Source organism: Thalassophryne amazonica, chromosome 9 (assembly GCF_902500255.1).
Source record: "Thalassophryne amazonica chromosome 9, fThaAma1.1, whole genome shotgun sequence".
In the NCBI taxonomy this organism is placed as follows: Eukaryota; Metazoa; Chordata; class Actinopteri; order Batrachoidiformes; family Batrachoididae; genus Thalassophryne; species Thalassophryne amazonica.
The window spans coordinates 105,495,268-105,523,209 of NC_047111.1; the positions used below are offsets into that span (position 1 = coordinate 105,495,268).

At 44.5% G+C, this 27,942-nt stretch overlaps 1 protein-coding gene across 3 annotated transcripts in view; it reads right to left on the reverse strand.

Annotated features, from left to right (window-relative positions):
• LOC117517749 (protein turtle homolog B-like) overlaps nucleotides 1-27,942 on the reverse strand; it is a 394,390-nt gene that overhangs the window by 221,684 nt on the left and 144,764 nt on the right. For all 3 annotated transcript variants that reach the window (XM_034178899.1, XM_034178897.1, XM_034178898.1), the window contains exon 3: nucleotides 13,803-13,949. In XM_034178899.1, the coding sequence (XP_034034790.1) occupies nucleotides 13,803-13,949 (147 nt within the window). The remainder of the gene's footprint in view (nucleotides 1-13,802; nucleotides 13,950-27,942) is intronic.

Below are 27,942 nucleotides of genomic sequence, written 5' to 3' on the forward strand. Positions count from 1 at the left end.
GCAGCGTATCCTCACCGCTTTTACGGCTCGTTTGGATCTGATGACCGAGCAGAACGTCCTCCTTAACCGCAGGGTGGAGGCTCTCGCCGCGCAGGTGGAAGCGCGCCCTCTGGGCGCTGCTGCGGCTCCCCCTCCTGTCGATCCTGTGCGCAACAGTGACGTTCCACAGGTCGTTCAACGACCCCTCCCACCTTCCCCGGAAGCATACATAAGCCCTCCAGAGCCGTACGGGGGTTGTGTGGAGACGTGCGCGGACTTCCTTATGCAGTGTTCGCTCGTCTTCGCACAACGTCCCGTCATGTACGCGACTGATGCTAGTAAGATAGCTTATGTGATTAATCTGCTTCGCGGTGAGGCACGCGCTTGGGCTACAGCGCTCTGGGAGCAAAATTCACGGCTCCTTCAGACATATGATGGGTTTGTGAGGGAATTCAGAACAGTGTTCGATCACCCAAATAGAGGAGAGACTGCTTCAGCCGTGCTGCTGTCAATGAGACAGGGGCGCCGGAGCGCAGCTGCTTATGCAGTCGACTTCCGCATCGCGGCTGCGAGGTCCGGCTGGAATAGCACTGCCCTCCGTGCCGCCTTCGTAAAGGGACTGTCATTGGTCCTGAAGGAGCACCTGGTGGCTAAGGACGAACCGCGGGATTTAGACGGGCTTATTGATCTTGTTATACGATTAGACAATCGGTTAGAAGAACGCCGTCGGGAACGAGACGAAGGGCGTGGCCGGGCACGCGCCGTCCCTCTCCCTTCCGGTTCCAACCGAGTTCCGCCCACCCCACGCTCCACGGCCTCTACGCTCCGTGTGGTTACAGCTCCCCCTGCTGATGAAGCTATGGACACGAGCAGGGCCACATTTAGGCCACCAGATAGACAGAGGAGGCTGGTCCGCGGAGCGTGCTTTGTTTGTGGCTCAATAGAGCATCAAGTGAGGGACTGCCCCGAACGGTTAAACACCAACGCCCGCCCCTAGAAACTGGGCCAGGGGTGGGCCAAGACATTCACGTGGGACATACCCATATTGCCACACGACTCCCAGTTACAATCCTTTATGAGGATTTAACCCTTCAGGCCCCAGCACTGGTGGACACGGGCTCTGAAGGGAATCTGCTAGACAGCAGATGGGCCAGGGAGGCAGGGCTCCCTCTGGTGGCGCTTACTTCACCTGTGCAGGTGCGGGCACTAGATGGCTCCCTACTCCCTCTAATCACACATAAGACACCACCAGTAACCCTGGTGGTGTCAGGGAACCACCGGGAGGAGATTGAGTTTTTTGTGACTCCTGCCACCTCCCGTGTGATTCTCGGGTTCCCCTGGATGTTAAAACACAATCACCGGATCGATTGGCCGTCCGGGGTAGTGGTTCAATGGAGCGAGACCTGCCATCGGGTATGTTTAGGTTCCTCGGTTCCTCCCGGTTCCCAGGCTAGGGAGGAGGTCAGAGTCCCGCCCAATCTTGGGACGGTGCCGGTGGAGTACCATGACCTTGTGGATGTGTTCAGCAAGGACCTGGCGCTCACCCTTCCCCCGCACCGCCCGTACGATTGTGCCATTGATTTGGTTCCAGGCGTTGAGTTCCCGTACAGCAGGCTGTACAACCTCTCACGACCTGAGCGCGAATCAATGGAGACCTACATCCGGGACTCGTTAGCTGCCGGGTTGATCCGGAATTCCACCTCCCCGATGGGTGCATGTTTCTTTTTTGTGGGAAAGAAAGATGGCGGACTTCGTCCATGCATTGATTACAGGGGGCTGAACGAAATCACGGTTCGTAACCGATACCCGTTGCCCTTGTTGGATTCAGTGTTCATGCCCCTGCATGGAGCCCAAATATTCACAAAGCTAGATCTTAGAAATGCGTATCACCTGGTTCGGATCCGGAAGGGAGACGAGTGGAAGACGGCATTTAACACCCCCTTAGGTCACTTTGAGTACCTGGTCATGCCGTTCGGCCTCACCAACGCCCCCGCAACGTTCCAAGCATTAGTTAATGATATCTTGCGGGATTTCCTGCACCGATTCGTCTTCGTATATCTAGACGATATACTCATCTTTTCTCCGGATCCTGAGACCCATGTCCGGCATGTACGTCAGGTCCTGCAGCGGTTGTTGGAGAACCGGCTGTTTGTGAAGGGCGAGAAGTGTGAGTTTCACCGCACTTCTTTGTCATTCCTGGGGTTTATCATCTCCCCCAACTCCGTCGCTCCTGATCCGGCCAAGGTTGCGGCGGTGAGAGACTGGCCCCAACCTACCAGCCGTAGGATGCTGCAACAGTTCCTCGGCTTTGCAAATTTCTACAGGAGGTTCATTAAGGGCTACAGTCAGGTAGTTAGCCCCCTGACAGCCCTGACCTCGCCGAAAGTCCCCTTCACCTGGTCGGATCGGTGCGATGCCGCGTTCAAGGAGTTGAAACGGCGCTTCTCGTCTGCACCTGTTCTGGTGCAGCCCGATCCTAGTCGCCAGTTTGTGGTTGAAGTGGATGCCTTGGACTCAGGGATAGGAGCCGTGCTATCCCAGAGCGGAGAGACCGATAAGGTCCTTCACCCGTGTGCCTATTTTTCCCGCAGGTTGACCCCGGCCGAACGGAACTATGACGTCGGCAATCGAGAACTCCTTGCGGTGAAAGAGGCTCTTGAAGAGTGGAGACATCTGCTGGAGGGAACGTCCGTGCCATTCACGGTTTTCACTGACCACCGGAACCTGGAGTATATCAGGACCGCCAAGCGGCTGAACCCCAGGCAAGCCCGCTGGTCACTGTTCTTCGGCCGTTTTGACTTCCGGATCACCTACCGACCCGGGACCAAAAACCAGAGATCGGATGCCTTGTCCCGGGTGCATGAAGACGAAGTCAAAACGGAGTTGTCGGATCCACCGGAACCCATCATCCCGGAGTCCGCTATCGTGGCTAACCTCACCTGGGACGTAGAAAAAACCGTCCGGGAGGCCATGGCACGGAACCCGGACCCCGGAACTGGGCCGAAGAACAAACCTTACGTCCCACCAGAGGCCAGGGCTGCAGTCCTGGACTTCTGTCACGGCTCCAAGTTCTCCTGTCATCCGGGGGTGCGAAGAACCGTGGCAGTTGTCCGGCAGCGCTTCTGGTGGGCGTCCCTGGAGGCCGACGTCCGGGACTATATCCAGGCCTGCACCACCTGCGCCAGGGGCAAGGCTGACCACCGCAGGGCATCGGGACTGCTCCAGCCGCTGCCTGTACCTCATCGCCCCTGGTCCCACATCGGCCTGGATTTTGTCACGGGCCTCCCGCCGTCCCAGGGCAACACCACCATCCTCACGATAGTGGACCGATTCTCCAAGGCGGCCCACTTCGTGGCCCTCCCGAAGCTCCCTACTGCCCAGGAGACAGCGGACCTCCTGGTCCACCACGTCGTCTGGCTGCATGGGATTCCAACAGACATCGTCTCCGATCGCGGTCCCCAGTTCTCCTCGCAAGTCTGGAGGAGTTTCTGCCGGGAACTGGGGGCCACGGTGAGTCTCTCATCCGGGTATCATCCTCAGACCAACGGGCAAGCAGAACGGGCCAATCAGGAGGTGGAACAGGCCCTGCGCTGCATGACAGCCGCGCACCTGGCGGCCTGGAGTACCCATTTGGCCTGGATCGAGTATGCCCATAACAGCCAGGTGTCTTCAGCCACCGGCCTTTCCCCTTTTGAGGTATGTCTGGGGTACCAGCCCCCGTTGTTTCCGGTGGTTGAGGGAGAGGTCGGTGTGCCCTCGGTCCAGGCCCACCTGCGGAAGTGCCGTCGGGTGTGGCGCGCCGCCCGTTCTGCTTTGCTAAAGGCCCGGATGAGGGCAAAGTCCCATGCAGACCGTCGGCGGACCCCGGCCCATGCGTATCGGCCAGGGCAGGAGGTGTGGTTGTCGACAAAGTACATTCCCCTCCAAGTGGACTCCCCTAAACTGCAGGATCGTTACATCGGTCCCTTCACGATCCTCAAGGTCATCAGTCCAGCCGCAGTGAGGCTTCGGCTTCCGGCCTCACTGCGGATCCATCCTGTTTTCCATGTGTCCCGGATAAAGCCACACCATATCTCACCCCTCTGTACTCCGGGTCCGGCACCGCCTCCTGCCCGGATCATCGATGGCGAGCCGGCTTGGACTGTGCGCCGGCTCTTAGATGTCCGTAGGATGGGCCGGGGCTTCCAGTATTTGGTGGACTGGGAGGGGTACGGACCTGAAGAACGCTCCTGGGTGAAGAGGAGCTTCATCCTGGACCCGGCCCTCCTGGCCGATTTCTACGGCCGCCACCCGGACAAGCCTGGTCGGGCGCCAGGAGGCGCCCGTTGAGGGGGGGGTCCTGTTGTGTGGGCCGCTGAAGAGGAGGTACTGCTGGCCCACCACCACCAGAGGGCACCCTGCCTGGAGTGCGGGCTCCAGGCACCAGAGGGCGCTGCCGCCTCACAGGAGCAGCCGGGGTGACAGCTGTCACTTATCACCTATGACAGCTGTCACCAATCATCTGATCATCAGTGGTATATCAGCAAGACGACATCTCCACCTCTTCGCCGAGATATCGCTCTACCGAGGAGGTAACGTTCTCAGCTGACTATATTGTCTTCCTGACAGGAATACCTGTTGCTTTGTGTGTTTGGATAACAGATATTGTGTTGTTTTCTTCCGACGAGAGGTGGAGGTGTTTTCCCACCATACGTGTTGCTGGGTGCAAACGCACCCACATCTAACTGTTTTTGTTCCTCACCAGCAGTACCAGATCCGACAAGCGGAGGCAGTGGCCACCTGGGAGTTCGGGACTTGGCGGCTCCAGTATTCCCGGGCTTCGGTGGCGGAGGAAATCGTGTGGTTCCGGTTCTGCTTTGGACAGACGTCTCTTATCTTCGAGCCTGCCCACGTGACACATTTTGTGAATTGACTTCTTTTCTATTATTGTAATTCGCCGTGTTTGTTGTGCCTATTCACAACAGTAAAGAGTTGTTATTTGACTTCCTCCATTGTCCGTTCATTTGCGCCCCCTGTTGTGGGTCCGTCTTCCTACACTTTCACAACAGTTTGAGTAGAATTTTGAGGGGGAAAAAATGAATTCACTCCACTTTGGAATAAGGCTGTAAAATAGCAAAATGTGGAAAAAGTGAAACGCTGTGAATACTTTCTGGATGCACTGGTTGTGTGAAATTTAAGACTTACTAAGATCCCATATAGCTACGTGCTAAATGTGGCCATTCCAAACTATTATGCATTTGGTCAGACAATGTTTTTCAGGTGATTTACCAAGAGTAATTGAGCACATGGCAGCTGCTGGTACCGTGACGTAGACAGTAGTATATAAAGGAGGATTTTGCATATTACTAACTGGAAAGCACAAAATGAAATTTGATCAGCCACTTGCAGATATGTGCCTTGTGCTCTGTTACACACGAACTCTGCCATATAACTGAGCGCACCAGCAATTAAAGGATGCATTGCACAGAATTCTTCTTCTCAAATTTTGGCTATTAGAGATCATGTGATGATATATTAATGTATTAATTTGTGTACGTCTGTAAGCATACGGCAATCACAACCAACAGCTATGGAGACTGCCGAAAAAGTACTCGTTAGTACTCATTATTCCAGAGTGTTCATGTCACTCTTAGCAAATGTGTTGGCGCACTGTTGAATAGAATGCAGACAAACAGTTGCTAACGTTAACAACGGGGCCGCAGATTAATTGCAAAGTTTACATTAAGTGTGATGGCACATCATGATGTCTCATTTTTAAAGTGATAACTGTTCATTTTGATTCAGTCATTGAAAAAAAAAATTTAATGAATTCGAGTTTATGTATGTCATCTCCTCTGTACGGTGCACTGAACTAGGTGGCACACGTAACGCTTGTGCACATCTGCGAGCTGGTAGAAAGTGCACATCTCCTGAAAATGTTGTATTCTAGACATTTTACAATGTAAGAAATACAGCTGCATTTTCAGGCAGCCTGTAAAATCAGCATTGTGGCGAAGTGTCAGATACATGTACACAGCATTAAATACAGCCGAGTTAAAACAGCGTCATGCAACGTTTTACGTGCGCATTCACAGCAGCAGATATAATAAGATTAAAACAGCGTTGTCCTCCGGTACAGACAGCAGACTCAGCACACATGGATCTGAAATCTAACAGCCTCTCTTAAAAAATTAAAAGTGTTTGGGGGTGAAGTGTGTCGTCTCCTCTGTACGGAGCACTGGGCGGCACGTGCAAAGCTCGCACACATCCACGAGCTGGTACAAATGTATTCCCGTATTTTCCAAGCGTCTGCTCGCAGGTCCACTGATCTGAATGAATGCTGATCATCACTTCATATGAATGGTCAGTAGTTTCATCATGTGGTGTTGTTTGTTACACTTGCTTTGCCATTGTGCTGTTTCTGTGTTTGCTTGGACTGACGTCACCCGCAAAGAAATGGTGAGTAAAATGTTTCCCAGAAATTTACCTGCTTACTCGCTATGCAAGAGATTTAATTAGCAATAAAGTACGTTGGCAACTATCAATCGTAACTGCATGTATGCAGATAGACTTACAGTCACAAATAATTTGTTGTGTTGCTGCACATTAAATAACATGCAACATGTCCTTCAAAAAAGAGGGTAAAAAAAAGAACACAAACTGAAAAAACAACAACAAAAAAAAACCCCACAAATCATATTTCAAAGATTTAATTCTTGTTCCATCTATGGTATTTAAGCAAACTGGTGAATAATTCTGCTAGAGAAATGAGAGCACAGCTTTCTGTGTGCTTTATGCACACATCACAGCTCACATGAGCCATGACCACCCTACACAGACTGAGACAGACAGATGTGCCAGGGCTCGACATAAACCAATTCGGCCCACTGGCCCACAGGGCCAGCAGAATTTAGAACTTAGTGGCCCACAGTGTAGGAGCACCCTCCCATGGTTTTGCACACAAGAGTTCATGATATTCCACCCTGAAATCCTGCAAATAAAACTACCTATATAATATAAACCAATCCAGAAAAAAAAACATAAAGTAGTCTATGGACCATGAAGTAAAAAAAAAAAAAAAAAAAAAAAAAAATAGAATTTGTCAGAGGGCATTCTCAAGTGTAAAAAAATAAAGTGACTCCAATAAAATTTAGAGGGCATTTTTTAGCAACCCCTGAGTTGGCTAACTCACAGTCAGAAATGTAAAATACAGATGTAGGTCCATATCAAAACTAAAAAGTATGCCTTGTTTGGACTGGAGTTATAGATCTAAAAATTGAAAAAAAAAAAAAAAAAAAAATGATGCTTGGCTCCTTTGCTAATGTTGTCACCGTGGGGTTTCCACAAAGGCAAGTTGATTAGACTTTTAAACTAGCTTCAAAACGGCCAGGGTCTACCAGGACCAACATATCCTTTACTTACTTGTCAGCATACGACGGATAGGCCTTGCATACTTGGCAGAAAACCTCATTGTTCTCTTGGTCATGACCAAGCCACGGCCATTTCTCTGGCCAGGTTGGGACAAAACCTCCCTTCTTGTTTCTTTCATATAGCCTGTCTCTCTCCCTTAACTCATCATCACTAAGCTTCCTCTTCTGGCCAATTCCTTTAGCAAAAATCTTTCCTGGCTGTTGTCCGGGTTTGGTTGGTTGTAGGGGCCAGCGGGCAAATGGCTATGTTGAGCCCTGTTTGTGTGTATATTTCTGTGTGAATTTGTGTGGACAAAGCCTGACATGGGGTGAGTACAAAATTAATTAACTGGAATTTGATTGCAGGTTTCTTTTTGTTCTGTTTTAGAGAAAAACATTTTTTTTTAATTCTAGCTTTCATCAAATTTATTGAATGTTCACATGAGAATGACTTTAACGCAGGGGTGCTCACACTTTTTCAGCTTGCAAGCTACTTTTAAAGTGTCCAAATCAAAATGATCTATCTACATTACAAACGCTAAACATACACTGGCTTATCAATTAAACAGTGTAGAACTGTAGTAAAACTTAGTCCCAGAGTAATACTGACTTAAACATTTTAGTTGTTAAAATTATTATTATTATTATTATTATTAAGTACCGTATTTTCCGGACTATAAGTCGCACCGGAGTATAAGTTGCACCAGCCACTTTATCCATTATAAAGAAAAATAAACCATAAATAAGTCGCACCGGAGTATAAGTCGCACCAGCCACTTTATCCATTATAAAGAAAAATAAACCATAAATAAGTTGCACTGGACTATAAGTCCCATGGACATACAGGTATGTTAACATGAAAAGTTCAGATGATAATATTGTGATGGCTACCGTTTTCGGATGCATATTTAACCAGTCTTAACTTGTAATCTGCAGACTATGATTTTCTTTTTGGTGGCATTTTTTCGGGCCTTCTCCGTTGTCTTGTTAAGTTATCAGTAACGTTGAAATTTTATTTTTCTATGGTAGTCAGAAGTCGCAGGAACAGTCACACAAGCCTCGAGTGCCCTCTCGTGAGCTGCATTTTACCTACGGATATGTTTGTATTTTGCGGACCACATTGCGAGCCAAACCATGCAGCGCCTACCTGCGCAGCTCATGACCGCCCAGCGGTGTCGATACAGCTCCTTCCAAGTGCAGACGCTAATCCTCCGCCGTCGCTCAGTGCTCCCATGCAGCTCTCGGCGTCAACTCTGCTCACACTGATATCCAAGGGTTGAAGCTGTTTTGTTAGCTGTCCCGGAATAAACACCATGTTCGTCTGCGTCAAACGCTTTTCACAATCATCAACGCCAGCTCCTTCCAAGTGCACACGCTAATCCTCCACCGTCGCTCACCCAGTGCTCCCACGCAGCTCTCAGCATCAACTTAAACACTCTGCTCACACTGATATCCAAGGGTTGAAGCAAGCACCGTGTTCGTCAGCTTCTCACGCTGTGGGTGAGGTGAGGAATACGCGTCCAACGTTCTGTTCTCTGATTGGTTATCGCGACCAGCATAACCTATAGGACGGCCACCATACTACAGTGCCCATGATGCATTGCATTTCCTTTTCTGGTGGCCATTTTAAAACATAGATTGACTCTGTCACGTAAAATTGTTTTGTTACAGTAAATTAATTGAGATCTTACCGGTATATTTTTCATTTATAAGTCGCACTGGAGTATAGGTCGCACCCCAGGCCAAAACATGTAAAAAAGTGCGACTTACAGTCCGGAAAATACGGTAGTCATGTTTAGTAGGATGATGAAATGTGAAAAAATGAAAAAAGTGGACCTTTAATTTAGGGGCGTTGTGGGAGGCACGGCAACCCCCCACACAAATACAACACCCGCTTTCAGTCTGGATTCACCACTATTTGCCGCCTGAGCAAGAAGAATGGGTAAGGTGTGTGTTTATGCAGAAAGCACAACCTGACTGACGGGTAAAGTGGTTTTAACAGTGCTTTTAACATCATACCATCCCCAGGAAGAGACGTTTCTGTCAGACCGGGCAGCTGCCAGGCACCCGAAGCAACAAAACCTTTGTTTGCAGTTCCAGAGGTCAGACATTTCCACAGTGCAGACTCCCAGACTAGACTTAGGTGTAGGAGAAAACATAGTCTTTATTCCAGGCTCAGGTACGGTACACATGTGGTCAATCAGCGGAGCAGAGGTACAATCAGGATCAGCCAAAAACGCAGTCATGGTTAAGCAGGGGTCAGAGGAAGGAGCAAACACAGACATCTGGGATCAGGCAAAATGCCTGGTCAAAAAACACAGACCAGGATTCAGGTACATGGCAAGTCAAAAACAGGACTGAATACAGAAGGCTGAAATGTGTGCAAAACTGACAATAAAGTGGCAGGGGAGTGATGGCTGGGAAGTGTTTAAATAAGGCAGGTGTTAACTAGGTGCACGTGAGAAAATGTAGAAAGGGGGCGTGGCTGGTGGACAAAGAGTATACATGAGGCAAGATAGTGAAGAAGGGAGTGCACAAAGTGGAGTAATGTCAGATACCAAGATGCCAGAACAGGTGCAAAGAGTGTGAGTGAATGAAAACACTAAACAGACTGAATCAAAGTGAGAGACAAGACACGAGGCAGGTGCAGTGATGTGAAGTGAGAACATAATCAGATATAAGGGAGGGATGAAGACATAATGGCAGGTGCAGGGCGTGGAGTGAACCTAATCAAAAGGGAATGATGGCAAGCTGAGAACAGAGCTAATAACAGAATAGAATACTACTATGAACAGGACTTTGAATCAGGCATGAAGATGAGGACTAAAAGCGAACCAGGTTATAATAAGTACACAAGAAAGAACTACATGGGAACTGATCAGGGAATAAATGAAAAATAGATACTAAAGCAGACCTAAACTGTAACTGACTAAGAAATAAGCTATAAGTAAAACAGAGACTAAGTGATAAACAAAACCAGACATTAAAGCACTACAGATAACAGAAATAAGAATAGCAAAAAATAAACAGATGATAACTAAACAATGAAAACACAACCCGGCTGAACAACTAGAATGGAAGTGAACTTATGGCCAAAGTATAGAAGTAACAAAGATACTAAAGCCGTGGTCACAACCCGCCGTACTTGCATGTGCGTGCAGTCTACTTGCAAAAACGTGGGCTAAATTTGGAGATCCATACGTTGTAAGTACTGCTTCAGTACGAATTTAGGAGCACGCAGACACACGCAGACACGCTGTAGAGGTTTTAGTGCATGCAGAACTTTCACTGCGGTCAGGCTGCGGATTCACCAGCAGTACAGATGACGCACGTTGTGATTAATGCCTCAGTACGGATTCAAAGCAGCACATTTTCATTCAATTACTATTGAATTAACCAAATCCGTATGGAGGCAGTAGGCTACTCACCACATACTATGGAATTAAATTGTAGGTATCAGATCTTGAAGACTGTGATACACATATATAAATTAGAATTAAGTTGAAATTTTAAAAGCTGGTAATCAAGTGTGTAGTGAATATATTCCTCTATCAGTGTTTCACACCTTGTGTGACTTTTCACTAACAGGCTGGACATGCTCATGCATCGCCGATGCCGAAAAACACCTGCCGCTCAGGTCCCGCTCATAACACACACATCAAAAGAAAAGCCGACCCCACACACACACACTGCTTTATTGTCAACTCTCTTTATCGTTACACTCCTAGAGACGTGCGTTGAACATACTCCCTCCCTCCTCTTGCTACTGCCTCCATACGTTTTCACAAAAACGTAGTGGCCGTGGCATCCACAGAAAACGTACGGTGAAAAAAAACGCACGGTGGGTTGTGACTGGTGCTTAAGTGGCAAAGCAAAATGAAACAGAATAAACACATGATGAAAATAACTAATAAAACAAAGCTGGGGCAGATGGAATGCAAAAGAAAGGAGGAAAATGGAATCGAAACCTGGATCTGGGCCAAAACCTGACAGTTTTGTGCATTTGGGGGGACACTTTAGTATTTATTGTTAATGTGTCATGGGTCTTTAGCTGTTTTTAGTTTAACCACAGTGAGGCTAGTTACAGAGCTGCACACACTTTTTAAAGAAAAGTGGGTGAAGTGAGCGGTTTGGCCAAATCTCTGACCTCCCCCTGGATACCAGGCCAGTTTTAATGTCAGTCTATCTACATTATCTTTGCGATCAACTGGTACAGTGAGGCAATTAAGTATTTGATCCACTGTCGATTTTGCAAGTTTACCCACATACAAAGAATGGAGAAGTCTGTAAGTTTTATCGTAGGTACACTTCAACTGTGAGAGACAGAATCTAAAAAAAAAAGCATGAAGCATGGAGGGGGAGGAGGTAGAAACATCATTTTTGGGGGTGCTCTTCTGCAACGGGGACAGGACGACTGCACCGTATTGAAGAGTGGGGTCATGTATCGTGAGATTTTGGCAAACAACCTGCTCCGCTCAGTAAGAGCATTGAAGATGGGTCATGGATGGGTCCTGCTCCGCTCAGTAAGAGCATTGAAGATGGGTCATGGATGGGTCTTCCAGCCTGACAATGACCCCAAACACACAGCCGGGGCAACTAAGGATGGGCTCTGTAAGAAGCATTTCAAGGTCCTGAAGTGGCCTGGCCAGTCTCCAGACCTGAAAGCAATAGAAAATCTTTGGAGGGAGCTGAAACTCCAAACCTGAAGGATCTGGAGAAGATGTGTATGGAAGAGTGGACCAAAATCCCTGCTGCAGTGTGTGAAAAGTTGGTCAAGAACTACAGGAAATGTCTGACCTCTGGAACTGCAATCAAAGGTTTCTGTACCAAATATTAAGGTTTGTTTTTCTGTTGGATCAAATACTTATTTCATGCAATAAAATGCAAATTAATTATTTTAAAAAAATCATACAAGGTGATTTTCTGATTTTTTTTTTTTAAGATTGTCTCTTACAGTTGAAGTGTACCTACGATTAAATTACAGACCTCTACATTCTTTGTAGGTGGGATAACTGGCAAAATTCACAGTGGATCAAATACTTATTTTCCCAACTGTATTGGGCACCTGCTTTAAAGAATAGCATGACACTAATGAACAAGAGTCACACGAAGGGCTCTACTTTGTGCTCAGTGTAGGAAAACATACAGCTGTGGTCCACCTGTTATGCACAGACATTTATTCCTAAAACAAACACAAAGTAGACCTCTTTAAATATGATGGATGTTTAAAATGAATGAGTGATGATGAGAAGGCGGCAAATTCTGACACAGCAGTCTTTCGACCGCATGCCGATGCCCAGGTTTCAAACATGCAATATATAGATGCAACCAGAACCCACAAAATTTCCTTCTGATTGTGTGCAAACTTCACCTGTTAGCATGTTCAACTCCCATAACTTTGTGTACTTGGTAAACACACCTGAGAAGAAGTCAGTCTGACTCCAGTCAGTCTGAGTCACTCTGACTCCATTGTGCACTACACGCAGTGTGCCTGAGTATTATTGGTTGGCTATGATGGCGAAAATCTTATTGATCCAACGAATTTTCAGGATGTTCCACAAAGCAGTCCAATCAACCAAATTAATCGGTTTGCAAAAATCAACATATGCTCCAAAGAAGCCCTGCTGATATTCACACTTGTGTTCAATACGTACTCGCAGTGGGAGGATACAGCTGAAGGATGACTTGATTGGCATAAAACCAGACTGAAGTTTTAGCTGAACAGCAAAGAGCTGGAACTGAAACCTTTTGAGAATGTTCCAATGACTCTTGAAAACACTTTCCCTGGCATGGACAGCAGTGCAACACCCCTGAAGTCGAGTTGTTGCAATTGAGACAATCACCTTTTCCTTTCCGCTGAGGAAGAACAAGTCCTTTCCGCCAGTCTGCTGGGATGTTATCGGTCTCTCAAATCAAAGTAAAGCTTCCTTGCCACATCAGGAGAACAGCAGCAGCTCTGACGCAACACATCCCTATAGCTTTACCTGCTCTTTCATCATCTTTGCATTATGATGTATAAAAATATGGATTAAAAACATTTTTTTCTGAATATTCATGGAAGAAATACTTTGTCAGTTTTCAAGAAATCTCACAAAAATAAACAAATAAATAAATAAAAACAAATCAGTAAACAGACTTGAACAAAAGCAATCTGTTATTTGATTATTGCTGACACTATACTATAAAGTTTTACAATTTGTGGTATGTATGTGAAAATGAACTGCCACAGGTTTAAACTTTTACATCACTGTGCACTGGATGCTGTGTAGAGTATGGACCGGTTGTTGGAGTGGGTGGTTGTTATCCAGGATCAGCACATGCTCCCAGACCTGATGTGGTCATCTCTCACATAGCAAGTTTCCATTTCTCTTCAGGTCATCGTTGCACAAGTCTGTCACTTCTGTTCAACACTTTGGATTATTACTTTGTTCTTACCGTTTACAGTTAGATGCACCCAGCTGCCATTGTGAAAGGTGTCGTACTGCTGCTCCAGCATCAGCACCTTGCACTCATACCACCCCTGGTCGTCTGATCGTACATTCTCTATCCGCAGGGACGATTTGCCATGAAGAGTGGCGCGGCCTGTTGGAGTGAAACAGAGATGAAATTTCTGCAGGAAGGAACACAGAAGAGAAGGATGGCTGGATTGACTTTAACAAAAAAGGAAGATGTAAGATATGACTATGTGTGAAACCACACAGTAGCAGGGAAAATAAAATTGAGGCAGTTTCCACTTAAATATGCAGAGATCACACACTGCACTGTGATGTAGTATCTTAGGTGCTTCAGTGCAACACCACAATGCAAATAAATGCATTAGACAGGACAGTACTGCATTGTGCAGCACGATTTCAAATTCAGATGCTAACAGCACTACTATTACGACAATCCAACAGCAATACATTCTTTTGTAGGCATTTCTCTTTAATTATACACACTCATTTGCACTGACATCGACGATCAGTTTTTAATGTTCTCGAGCAAAAATGCATCAGTAGGCCGATTAATGGTTCCACAAATACACCCGTTTGAAAATGCAACTCTACAAAATCGTAAATTTCCTGTTCAAAGGCATGGGCTCTATAAACCAATTAATCAATCAATCAATCAATTTTTTTATATAGCGCCAAATCACAACAAACAGTTGCCCCAAGGCGCTTTATATTGTAAGGCAAGGCCATACAATAATTATGTAAAAACCCCGATGGTCAAAACGACCCCCTGTGAGCAAGCACTTGGCGACAGTGGGAAGGAAAAACTCCCTTTTAACAGGAAGAAACCTCCAGCAGAACCAGGCTCAGGGAGGGGCAGTCTTCTGCTGGGACTGGTTGGGGCTGAGGGAGAGAACCAGGAAAAAGACATGCTGTGGAGGGGAGCAGAGATCAATCACTAATGATTAAATGCAGAGTGGTGCATACAGAGCAAAAAGAGAAAGAAACAGTGCATCATGGGAACCCCCCAGCAGTCTACGTCTATAGCAGCATAACTAAGGGATGGTTCAGGGTCACCTGATCCAGCCCTAACTATAAGCTTTAGCAAAAAGGAAAGTTTTAAGCCTAATCTTAAAAGTAGAGAGGGTGTCTGTCTCCCTGATCTGAATTGGGAGCTGGTTCCACAGGAGAGGAGCCTGAAAGCTGAAGGCTCTGCCTCCCATTCTACTCTTACAAACCCTAGGAACTACAAGTAAGCCTGCAGTCTGAGAGCGAAGCGCTCTATTGGGGTGATATGGTACTACGAGGTCCCTAAGATAAGATGGGACCTGATTATTCAAAACCTTATAAGTAAGAAGAAGAATTTTAAATTCTATTCTAGAATTAACAGGAAGCCAATGAAGAGAGGCCAATATGGGTGAGATATGCTCTCTCCTTCTAGTCCCCGTCAGTACTCTAGCTGCAGCATTTTGAATTAACTGAAGGCTTTTTAGGGAACTTTTAGGACAACCTGATAATAATGAATTACAATAGTCCAGCCTAGAGGAAATAAATGCATGAATTAGTTTTTCAGCATCACTCTGAGACAAGACCTTTCTGATTTTAGAGATATTGCGTAAATGCAAAAAAGCAGTCCTACATATTTGTTTAATATGCGCTTTGAATGACATATCCTGATCAAAAATGACTCCAAGATTTCTCACAGTATTACTAGAGGTCAGGGTAATGCCATCCACAGTAAGGATCTGGTTAGACACCATGTTTCTAAGATTTGTGGGGCCAAGTACAATAACTTCAGTTATTGTACTAGAGCCCTTCGTGTGACTCTTGTTCATTAGTGTCATGCTATTCTTTAAAGCAGGTGCCCAATACAGTTGGGAAAATAAGTATTTGATCCACTGTGAATTTTGCCAGTTATCCCACCTACAAACAAGCTTGACATGATTCCACATGGTTCAGTCAGGCAGCTTTGTGGACGTACAAACCACTGTGTCATAGCCAGTGAAGTTTGGGACTATGTCAAATCACACAAAAGATGGAACTACTTCTCTACAAGAGTCAAGACAGAAGTCAGACCACCAGAGCAAGAATTTTAGCTGAGGAAGCTTCTGCGATTTGAAGCGAAACGTCCTCACGCCAAGCAACCCAGTCCAGTCGACGATTCAAGCTTCTCTACTATGGAAACCACCTGGACAACTGAGAGCCTACACAGAAACAAAAGATGGAAAGTAGGTCATTTACATTTACATGCAAATTACATTTCAGGAATGCTGCTGAAAACACAAAACATGCTTTTGAAGAATAACTGAAAAGGAGAAAAACCAACCGACTGAAACAATGTAACGCTATTTTGAAATTAGTCAAGAACTTTTAGTCAGAGCAGTCTGATCCTGTCAGATCTCAGAAGCTAAGCAGAGTAGGTCCTGATTACCACTACCACTTGGGAAGACCAGGGGTTGTGTGTTGGTCTGGGTAGACCTAGAAATGCATCAGGAAGGGCATCCAGTGTAATGCCACGTTCACACTGGGCGCGACATGACGACAGGTTGCCATGTAATCCCTATGGAAAGACACGTTGTGGCACCAAGCCACGCAGCACGACATGATGGACACAAATGAAGCGACGCGAGTGATTTTGAGCGATTGGTGCATTTGTGGCGCGATATTGCAGTGTCATATCGCGTTGCCCTCCTCCCCAAGTTGAAAAATCTGAACTTTTTCGTCTTGTCGCGCCGCGATGACAATGAGGGACTGAATATGTAGTGACGTGGAGATGTCTGGAGTTTGACTGAGGATGTGAACATGTCCTGTCTCTGGTAGCCAGCCTGTGAGCAGGACTTATGTCCCTTTTGTCCTTTATTTCACAATTACGACAGAGTTTTTTTTTCTTACGTGCACGCACGAGCAAATCATCCGTGAAGATTATTTTATTAATTAACGACACAGATGTATAATAAAGCAAATGGTGACTGGTTTCTAAACACAATTATGACAGTTTCTTGGGGAAGAGTGAGGAGCAGCCTCACAGCAAGCCGCGGAGGTTTTCTTTACCTACGTGCGCGCGCGAGCGAATCGTCCGTAAAGATTATTTTATTAAGTAACTACACAGATGTATAATAAAGCAAATGGTGACTGGTTTCTAAACACAATTATGACAGAGTTTTTTGGGGAAGAGCGAGGAGCAGCCCCACAGCAAGCAGCAGAGGTTTTTTTTCTTTTATATCTACGTGCGCGCGCGAGCGAATCGTCCGTGAAGATTATTTTACTTATTAACTACACAGATGTATAATAAAGCAAATGGTGACTGGTTTCTAAACACAATTATGACAGAGTTTTTGGAGCGAGCAGCAGCCCCGCGGAGTTTTTTTTTTTTTTATTGTTTACATGTGTGCGTGTGAACGGGACAGGAGGTCCTCAAAGTGGGTCCTGCAGAGGTGGAAGGGCCGCTGAAAGTGGCCGTTATCCAGACGCAGCTCCTGCAGCAAATAATGATACTTCCTGAATTGGGAACATCTCATGACGTTGGTCAGCTTTCCACAACAACTCGCTCTGTGTGATCAAGGTCCGTCATGTTAACTTGACTGACAACCGGAGCCGGCGAGCGGAATGGAAGCTCCTCCTATTTGATGATGCACTGGGACGAATTTTCGCAGCGAAAGCAGAGCGACACACCGGGTGATGGTGGCGTGTCCATCGCCACGCGACCAACACAAATTTGTGGCGTCTGGTTGTGCCCAGTGTGAACACGGCATAAAACTTGCCAAATCCCCATGTGGATCTGTACTGCATCTGTTGTGGCAATGTGAACAAAAAATGGGGCAGCTTAAGGAGAAGCAACACCTTGCTCTAGCAGAATTCAAAGCAAAATTCCGCACAGTCAACAAGACTTTAACAAAAAGTGTTGCACTTTTGAATCTTGAAGCACTAACTGAAGCTGCATCTAACATATGCATATGAGATCAGTAGTTAGCTCTTTGAGTCTGTGTAGCCATCATTGTAAAATAATAAATAAAAATGATGGTTTCTACAAATTACAAGTTGGATATGCATCAGGAAAAAGAGCTAAAACAAGAGAGAGAGATGATCACAACTGTGGACACACACACACACACCACATAACACCATGTACATTGACAGTTTTGTCTAATATCATATCTCTCATCCCACCCCATTCCTGCATGTTAGAATGGTGTAATTCCCCACTTTCATGCCCTTGCTGCTGCACCGTCGATTTTTAATTGGAAAAAAATTAGCAACAACACGACAACTTTCAACGCTACGTCGTCTACCAGTCTTACAAAGAATTTGGATAGCTATGAGGTCAGGTCAGGTCTGGGAGGTTGGTGATGCACTTTGCAGGATTTACCACACTACAGAACTGCCCTCAGTCATGGAAGCAGCATCTACCTGTCCAACCAGGGCATCTGAGTGTTGGATCAGCTCAGGGAAGCACACCATTTGGCCATACTGTCATAGCTGACTTTGCTTCACAATGAAAGCAGTCTGCCATATCAGAGTTTCCTCCAGTAAGTGCTCATGTGAGATAAAGTCAATCCAGCAGTTTCTCCAGACAGACCTGGTACCAGAGGCATCCAAGTGTTGCCTGACGTCACTGCTTTGCATCCAAGTCTCACAACCATAAAGTAAACAGTTGCCATGTAACTCTCTCGGTATGTCAACCACTGGATCAAAAAGATAAAATAAAAATAAAATGACTGGAACAGCCATTCAATAACTAGCCACTTCACAAGCAGAGGGTGCTCATATCCACATTAGCCCACTCCAGTTTGAACCAGGGCATTCCCTCAGCACCTCACAGGCCATCACCCTCCTTTGCAAATTGGCAAAAATTACACTAGTATTATGACATTTAGAAAAAACGGCTACCATAAATAGCTCTCAAGCACTTATTGCCTGTTCCCAATAAATACTATTTCTAACATGTGGTCTTGATACCATGGATATTGAACAACACATTAGTGGTAAGCTTTCTGTAGTTCTCCTGTGACACTGAAAGAAATTGAGTAATTTTTCAAACTGGCTAGAAAAATGACCAACATATTGATTGTTCTAATATCTTGAGAAATGAATTATCAATCCTAGTCCCATAGTTTGAAGCAAATGACTAGATTAGGAAAAATAAATATCTGGACAATGATGTATCCCCTATAGCTATAACAACAAATGGTGGCCATTTTGAAAAATGGCCATCATTGTGCTCCTGGGCAAATTCCAGAGGGCTCAATACCCAAATTTTCTTACAATATGTCAGTCTACAAATTTGGGAATTTTAGACAAAATAAATAACTGGTCTGGTATTTTTTATGGACTTCTATTAAATATTAAGACAAAGAAGTTGAATAGTTAAAGGACATGTCGCACCGAAATCATAACAACTTAGATTTAGGGTGTTAGTGACCACCCGATGATACACCGGGATTACTTTGTGCACTTTCGTAACTGGTCTCAAATTATATGGCATTCACAACAAACAACTATGGAGACTGCTGAAAACAAACTACACACGAGTAACCATTTTTCGGAATGTTTCTGACAGCTTTTCATGTAGCTTTGACGAACAAGTTGCAGCAAGCGATTGAATTTAATGTAGTCAATAACATTAAGAACGGAGCCGTAGATTAATTGCAAAGTTTACATAAGTGTGATGATGACTCATTTTTAAGTGATAACTGTTAATTTTGATGCAGATATGGTAGCAGCCGCTCTCCACTGTGATAGGACGTAGTGTGCATGCATGCTCATCATGAATGTAGCCTGTTAAAAGCAGTTTCTGCTACAGCCTCAGCTTTGTGCACTCCTAAGTGTTGTCATTGATATAACTGTGAAAAATCTAAGAACTACATCTATGTGATCAGACAGCTTCACATGCATGTGTAACAGAGAGCTGCTCTGTTACAGAGAGCAGACTCCGCATTCCGCACACATCGAGATCCAAAATCTGATCTCTCTCAAAGTAAAATGAAAATAAAGCTTACCAGCTCCACTGAGGAGCAAATACAAAAGAAAAAACAACTTAACAGGGCACTCACCCACTTGTAGATTGATTTCCAAGATTAAATATGTAAAGTCCACTCCACCAAAGACATCACACACGATCGCCAGCCAGAGAAAAACATCCACATCCACTCCATCTAAGAAGTGCTCAAGCACAGACCACATGCAATCGCAAGCAGGAGAACAATGTCCACGTCCAATCCATCTAAGAAGACCTCATGCACGGATCACACATGATCGCCAGCTGGAGAACAATGTCCACGTCCACTCAATCTAACAAGTCCTCACATACAGATCACATGCGATCACCAGCCAGAACAATGTCCATGTCCAATCCATCTAAGAAGTCCTTACGCACAGACGGATCATGCACAATCACCAGCCGGAGAACAATGTCCACATCCACTCTATCTAAGAGGTCCTCATGCGCACACGGCTCACGCGCAATCGCCAGCTGGAGAACAATGACCATGTTCAATCCATCTACACTCAACAAAAATATAAACGCAACACTTTTGCTTTTGCTCCCATTTTGTATGAGATGAACTCAAAGATATAAAACTTTTTCAACATATACAATATCACCATTTCCCTCAAATACATTTCCCTCTACTGGTGGTTGGCTCTCACTGCGGTATTGTATCACTTCCTGTTCCGGAGCACAGCGGTGTTTTGCTGTATCTGTTAGCTGTTTAATCTGCGCAGTTAGATTGATCTAGTTAACTAGATAACGATTTGTTTCACAGTGTAATCTTCACGTGCCTTAACTAAAACACTCCCTCTGCTGAATCACCTCTAAATTATTTACACATTATTCACTTTGTGTGTTTTTAGGAATCCGCTAGCTTAGCGCAGCTACTAGCTCTTAGCCGGTAGTTTTCTCTGGGCCCCTCCCCAATCGGACCAGGAGTGACATGTTTAGCCGCATGTTCTCCTTGAATTGCTGGCTGTCTGAGTGGTGTCCAAAAAATGAGGTGGACTTCACAGATAATTGGCAAAGCTTCTGGGGAAAACCTGGTCTTGTTAGGAGAGACGGCATCCATCCCACTTTGGATGGAGCAGCTCTCATTTCTAGAAATCTGGCCAATTTTCTTAAATCTTCCAAACCGTGACTATCCAGGGTTGGGACCAGGAAGCAGAGTTGTAGTCTTACACACCTCTCTGCAGCTTCTCTCCCCCTGCCATCCCCTCATTACCCCATCCCCGTAGAGACGGTGCCTGCTCCCAGACCACCAATAACCAGTAAAAATCTATTTAAGCATAAAAATTCAAAAAGGAAAAATAATATAGCACCTTCAACTGCACCACAGACTAAAACAGTTAAATGTGGTCTATTAAACATTAGGTCTCTCTCTCTTCAAAGTCCCTGTTAGCAAATGATATAATAATTGATCAACATATTGATTTATTCTGTCTTACAGAAACCTGGTTACAGCAGGATGAATATGTTAGTTTAAATGAGTCAACACCCCCGAGTCACACTAACTGCCAGAATGCTCGTAGCACGGGCCGAGGCGGAGGATTAGCAGCAATCTTCCATTCCAGCTTATTAATTAATCAAAAACCCAGACAGAGCTTTAATTCATTTGAAAGCTTGACTCTTAGTCTTGTCCATCCAAATTGGAAGTCCCAAAAACCAGTTTTATTTGTTATTATCTATCGACCACCTGGTCGTTACTGTGAGTTTCTCTGTGAATTTTCGGACCTTTTGTCTGACTTAGTGCTTAGCTCAGATAAGATAATTATAGTGGGGGATTTTAACATCCACACAGATGCTGAGAATGACAGCCTCAACACTGCATTTAATCTATTATTAGACTCAATTGGCTTTGCTCAAAATGTAAATGAGTCCACCCACCACTTTAATCATATCTTAGATCTTGTTCTGACTTATGGTATGGAAATTGAAGACTTAACAGTATTCCCTGAAAACTCCCTTCTGTCTGATCATTTCTTAATAACATTTACATTTACTCTGATGGACTACCCAGCAGTGGGGAATAAGTTTCATTACACTAGAAGTCTTTCAGAAAGCACTGTAACTAGGTTTAAGGATATGATTCCTTCTTTATGTTCTCTAATGCCATATACCAACACAGTGCAGAGTAGCTACCTAAACGCTGTAAGTGAGATAGATTATCTCGTGAATAGTTTTATATACTCATTGAGGACAACTTTGGATGCTGTAGCTCCTCTGAAAAAGAGAGCTTTAAATCAGAAGTGCCTGACTCTGTGGTATAACTCACAAACTCGCATCTTAAAGCAGATAACCCGTACGTTGGAGAGGAAATGGAGTCTCACTAATTTAGAAGATCTTCACTTAGCCTGGAAAAAGAGTCTGTTGTTCTATAAAAAAGCCCTCTGTAAAGCTAGGACATCTTACTACTCATCACTAATTGAAGAAAATAAGAACAACCCCAGGTTTGGAGGTTTCTTCCTGTTAAAAGGGAGTTTTTCCTTCCCACTGTCGCCAAGTGCTTGCTCACAGGGGGTCGTTTTGACCGTTGGGGTTTTTATGTAATTATTGTATGGACTTGCCTTACAATATAAAGCGCCTTGGGGCAACTGTTTGTTGTGATTTGGCGCTATATAAATAAAATTGATTGATTGATTGATTGAGGTTTCTTTTCAGCACTGTAGCCAGGCTGACAAAGAGTCAGAGCTCTATTGAGCCGAGTATTCCTTTAACTTTAACTAGTAATGACTTCATGACTTTCTTTGCTAATAAAATTTTAACTATTAGAGAAAAAATTACTCATAACCATCCCAAAGACGTATCGTTATCTTTGGCTGCTTTCAGTGATGCCGGTATTTGGTTAGACTCTTTCTCTCAGATTGTTCTGTCTGAGTTATTTTCATTAGTTACTTCATCCAAACCATCAACATGTCTATAAGACCACATTCCTACCAGGCTGCTCAAGGAAGCCCTACCATTATTTAATGCTTCGATCTTAAATATGATCAATCTATCTTTATTAGTTGGCTGTGTACCACAGGCTTTTAAGGTGGCAGTAATTAAACCATTACTTAAAAAGCCATCACTTGACCCAGCTATCTTAGCTAATTATAGGCCAATCTCCAACCTTCCTTTGCTCTCAAAAATTCTTGAAAGGGTAGTTGTAAAACAGCTAACTGATCATCTGCAGAGGAATGGTCTATTTGAAGAGTTTCAGTCAGGTTTTAGAATTCATCATAGTACAGAAACAGCATTAGTGAAGGTTACAAATGATCTTCTTATGGCCTCAGACAGTGGACTCATCTCTGAGCTTGTTCTGTTAGACCTCAGTGCTGTTTTTGATAGTGTTGACCATAAAATTTTATTACAGAGATTAGAGCATGCCATAGGTATTAAAGGCACTGCGCTGCGGTGGTTTGAATCATATTTATCTAATAGATTACAATTTGTTCATGTAAATGGGGAATCTTCTTCACAGACTAAGGTTAATTATGGAGTCCCACAAGGTTCTGTGCTAGGACCAATTTTATTCACTTTATACATGCTTCCCTTAGGCAGTATTATTAGATGGCATTGCTTAAATTTTCATTGTTACGCAGATGATACCCAGCTTTAAAATAAAAATAACTTATTCTTACTTTTGCCAATGTAAGAAATAACTCTGCATGTTCAAGCAGCCTGTAAAAACAGCATCATGAAGACATTCCACATCCATGGCGCTAGTAAAATAACATCCTGCAACACAAACAGCAGCATCACCACCCATGAAGAGCCAAAATCCGCAAGACTGAAAAAAAAAAAAAAGTTTCAGGGTGAAGTGTGTCATCTCCTCTCTGTACATTCTCTGTAAATCTGAGCCATCACTTTCGAATGAAAGCTCAGAGGCTTTGAAATGGGATGTATTCATTTTGTGCGGCCTATTGGCCGTCTGGATGTTTCCGCTTTTCCTAAAATGTATATCACATGCAGAGAAATGCCAAGAAAAGCAGACTAAGACTTTTTCAGAAATGCACCTGCTAACTCACCGAACAAGAGGAATAATTAGCAATAAACTATATCAGCGACCACTAACTATTACCACATGTGCATGGTTAGATTTACAATCATGAATACTTTGATGGACATTACATAATGTGTGATGTGTCCTTTAATTAATTGTATAGTTTGTGGGTTTGACCAATGATTACATATTAACAAGAATATAGTGTATATCTTAGGGCCCTGTTAACCCTTGACGATGAAGCCAGCGTACGCTAACAGCCCCATTTCGAGCGAGCAGTCCAGGTCAGTACTGCACGGTATGGTACAGGTTGGAACAGTTAAGTCTGGCTTGGCTTGCATTTCCACCACCAGCAGAACCCTTTTGTTTGGCAGGTGGAATACTTAAATATTGACAAGCACGTCATCAAGCACGCATACGCTGTTGCACGGCCTCTCCCCTCCATACGGACGCCAAAGAGAGCAATTTAACATTTTTTAAATTTTATTTTTGTTTTGGTGGATCATGGAATTTATTTTAATTGCATGCACAATGCTGAAGAATCGACTGATGTCTGTGGTAAACGCTGACATGAATGAATGAGGCGCTGTGTCTATTTCAACTTTTAAAATAACTTAATTGTCTTGCTGTGGCACAAAGCACCGGCGTTCTCTGGTTCAGGCTGAGTAAACACACCGGGAGCAGACAAAACACAGAGGGACCTCTTTTAAAACAAGGTTTTTCAGCCATGGCAAGGAAATAAAGTATTTTCAGAAGTCGTTTTCTAAAATCAGGACGTGGATACGTTTTTGTCAGGCTGTGATGATTAATCCGACTGAAATCAACAGGTAAGATTAAGACTTTATATTTACTCTGCGTGTGAATGGGTTTAATATTTGTAACAGTCTGAACTGTTCACATGAGGACTGCAGCTTTCAGCCAATCAATGGACAGCACCAGTAACTTACAAAAACTGTGTGACAACAATTGCATAACTTATCTACAACTTATGGCCTGTGTATGCAGGAGGTATGACACATACGGCATACATCGAAAATAATGTGGATGGCAAACATTTTTCAACGTACTCGCTGTATTAGGATGCTTCAACGTGCTCTTTGCTTATACAAAACTTGCCCATAAATTATTAGATGTACATATGCATATGCCACCATTTTTATTATGATCTGCATACCCTGCCTAAATCATCAAGGTGTGACAGAAGTGCTAAAATGTCAGTGTAGAATCATGAGCTCTGTCACTTAAGACTAGTTACTGTAATGTCCTGATCTCCACAACCACGTGTCTGGAAATGCACAGACTATTTTGGAGATGCACAGAGGCAAGGATGGGTCGTTACTTGCTCCGAAGACTTGGAACTGGCCAACATGACAAGAGACATCCCTCTGGGTTATGCAGTCTAACATAACAGATACTAGCTTTTGACTTGGTGAACAGAGACAGGAATAGCTGTGTTTTAGTTTTATAGATCAAAAGCTAAACAAGGGGGATTGATGATGTTGCTCTGAGCAATCGAGCACTGGATTATAACAGATGGTGAAAGGCAAAAAGGGCTAAACAAAGGGCTTTGAGGGAGCACAGACAGTGGCTCCAAATGTCAGCGTTATCAAAGCCTGGCTATGATTCAGTCAGGGCCATAGCCAGGCTATGAATTAATTCCCTCACCCTCCCCAATCCTCTTCTCTTTGAGAGCATTACTATTTTTTATTTTGGCTTTCTAAATCCGTTCTGAAGCATGACACAACAGGTAAATATATCAGTCGAAATGGCAGATGTCTCTGTGAGTTAAGGTCGACAATCGGTATTATGTTTGCCCACACAACCCTAGGTGTGTTTCTCCTGGTTTTGATGTTTATACAACCCCTGGCAAAAATTATGGAATCACTGGCCTCTGAGGATGTTCATTCAGTTGTTTAATTTTGTAGAAAAAAAGCAGATCACAGACATGACACAAAACTAAAGTCATTTCAAATGGCAACTTTCTGGCTTTAAGAAACACTATAAGAAATCAGGAAAAAAAATTGTGGCAGTCAGTAACGGTTACTTTTTTAGACCAAGCAGACGAAGCAGTGACGACTCGGCGAATTTGCGCGCACGTCTTTCATTACAAAATGTCCTTAAACAGTGGAATGTCCGCATAAAGTCCTCATGCCGGCCTCTTCTGAATCTTCTCTGTTCTCTCACAACGTCCTGGGTGAATTAAGCCTTAAATTAGGATGTTTTCAGGTCGAAACAGGCCGACGACGGCGCCTGGAAGCGCTGCACGACGTCCCGCTCCGTGGGAAGTCCTTACACCGACAGAAACACCCCATAATCTCTCATCAGCCGTTAAACATTTCACCGAAAACCAGCTTAATTTCTCGAATAGTGTCCACTCGGATATTCCTCACAGGTCCAGAAAAAATTTTGATAAAGCAACGCGCGCTGTCTCGAGCAGCGTGTAACACAAAGGAATTCAGCCGAGAGGGCGGGACCACATCTCACTCAAGGCCTGCCCACAGGGAAATGACGTCACCGACACGCGTGAAAAAACTCACGCATGCGCACGAGGGTTCAAGCATGATTGGTGTAATCGCACGTCATTCAAATCCATATAGTTTTTTAAAAAAATAAAAAGGTAGGATACTTTTCTGATAGACCTCATATATATATATATATATATATGTGTGTGTGTGTGTGTGTGTGTGTGTGTGTAAAATGTATAAAATGGCCGCATGCTGGTGGCTTTAGACCAGCCATACAAAAACACTCTTAACTTTAACATAAGTGATCACACATGCCTACAACTTTTCATATGGGCTCTCAATATCATAATCTACCAACCTAATCGTAAATTATCAGTGGGTTTTCTTTTCCTTTAAAGTTGCTCATCTGTTGATGAGTGAGGTATGACTGAACACATACACACAGACACAATTATTGGTACCCTTCCATTAAAAACACACACACACACAAAAAAAAAAAAACAAACACAGTGGTCCATGAAATAACTTGAAACTGACAAAAGTAATAACAAATAAAAATTGAATGAAAATAAACTAATGTAAATCCGACACTGCTTTCTAATTGTGATTCAAATGAATCATGTTAAAAAATAAACTAATGAAACTGGCATTGACAAAAATGATGGTACCCCTAGAAAAGGCTAAAATAATTTGACTATAGTGACATGTTAAACTAAGGTGTGTCCTGTAATTAACATCAGATGTGTCTTCAAAATTGTAATCCGTCAATCTGCCTATTTCAAGGGTTATTTAAAGTAATTACTGTGCTGTTTGGCATCATGGTGTCTTCCACGCTGAACATGGGCCACAGAAATCTAAGGAGAGAGTTGTCTCAGGAGATTAAAAAGACAATTATTGACAAGCATGTCAAAAGGCTACAAGATCATCTCCAAGCAGCTTGATGTTCCTGTGACTACAGTGGAACATATGATTTAGAAGTTTAAGGTCCACAGGACTGTACCAAACCCCCATGTACGTGGTCACAAGAGGAAAATTGATGACAATCTAAGAGATTGATAACATGAATGGTAACCAACCAGCCCAGAACAACGCCCCCGGTGCGTGGTGCGGTGTGGTTATCGGCGGGTGGACAGAACTTTCCGCCTTTTTATCGGAGGTGCTGGCTTTTCTGTGCCGTGCTCCTGCGCTGCCTTTCGGCCGAAAGCGCAGTCATCGCCACGGGAGACGACGTGGACGTCTGGTGAAGCTGAAGCTCTGTTTGGCCTGCTGTTTGGCTTCCGGACGAGCTGTGCACAGAATTCTGGCAGGATCTGTGCTGCCCTGGTGCCTTGTGGATCCGGTTAGAGCCTGTATAGTGCTGCTGGTCGGCTCTGAGGACTGTCGGCCCGGATGTCCACGTCTTCGCCGGATTGATGTGCGCCAGTGGTGCTCTCGGAACCTGGGCTTGCTTCGCCGGGTTCCGAACAGTGAGACTGTCATCCCCACTGAGGTCCTTACCCTGGGTCTCCTGAACATCAGATCACTGTCCTCGAAATCATTGTTAATGACTTAATCATGGATCATCATTTAGATATGATTGGCTTGTGTGAAACCTGGCTTAAACCCACAACTCTCTTTCCTCTGAATGAGGCCTGTCCACCAGTGTACACATATAGTCACGTGTCTCGTGGTGTGAAGCAAGGCGGAGGTGTGGCTTTTATTTACATAT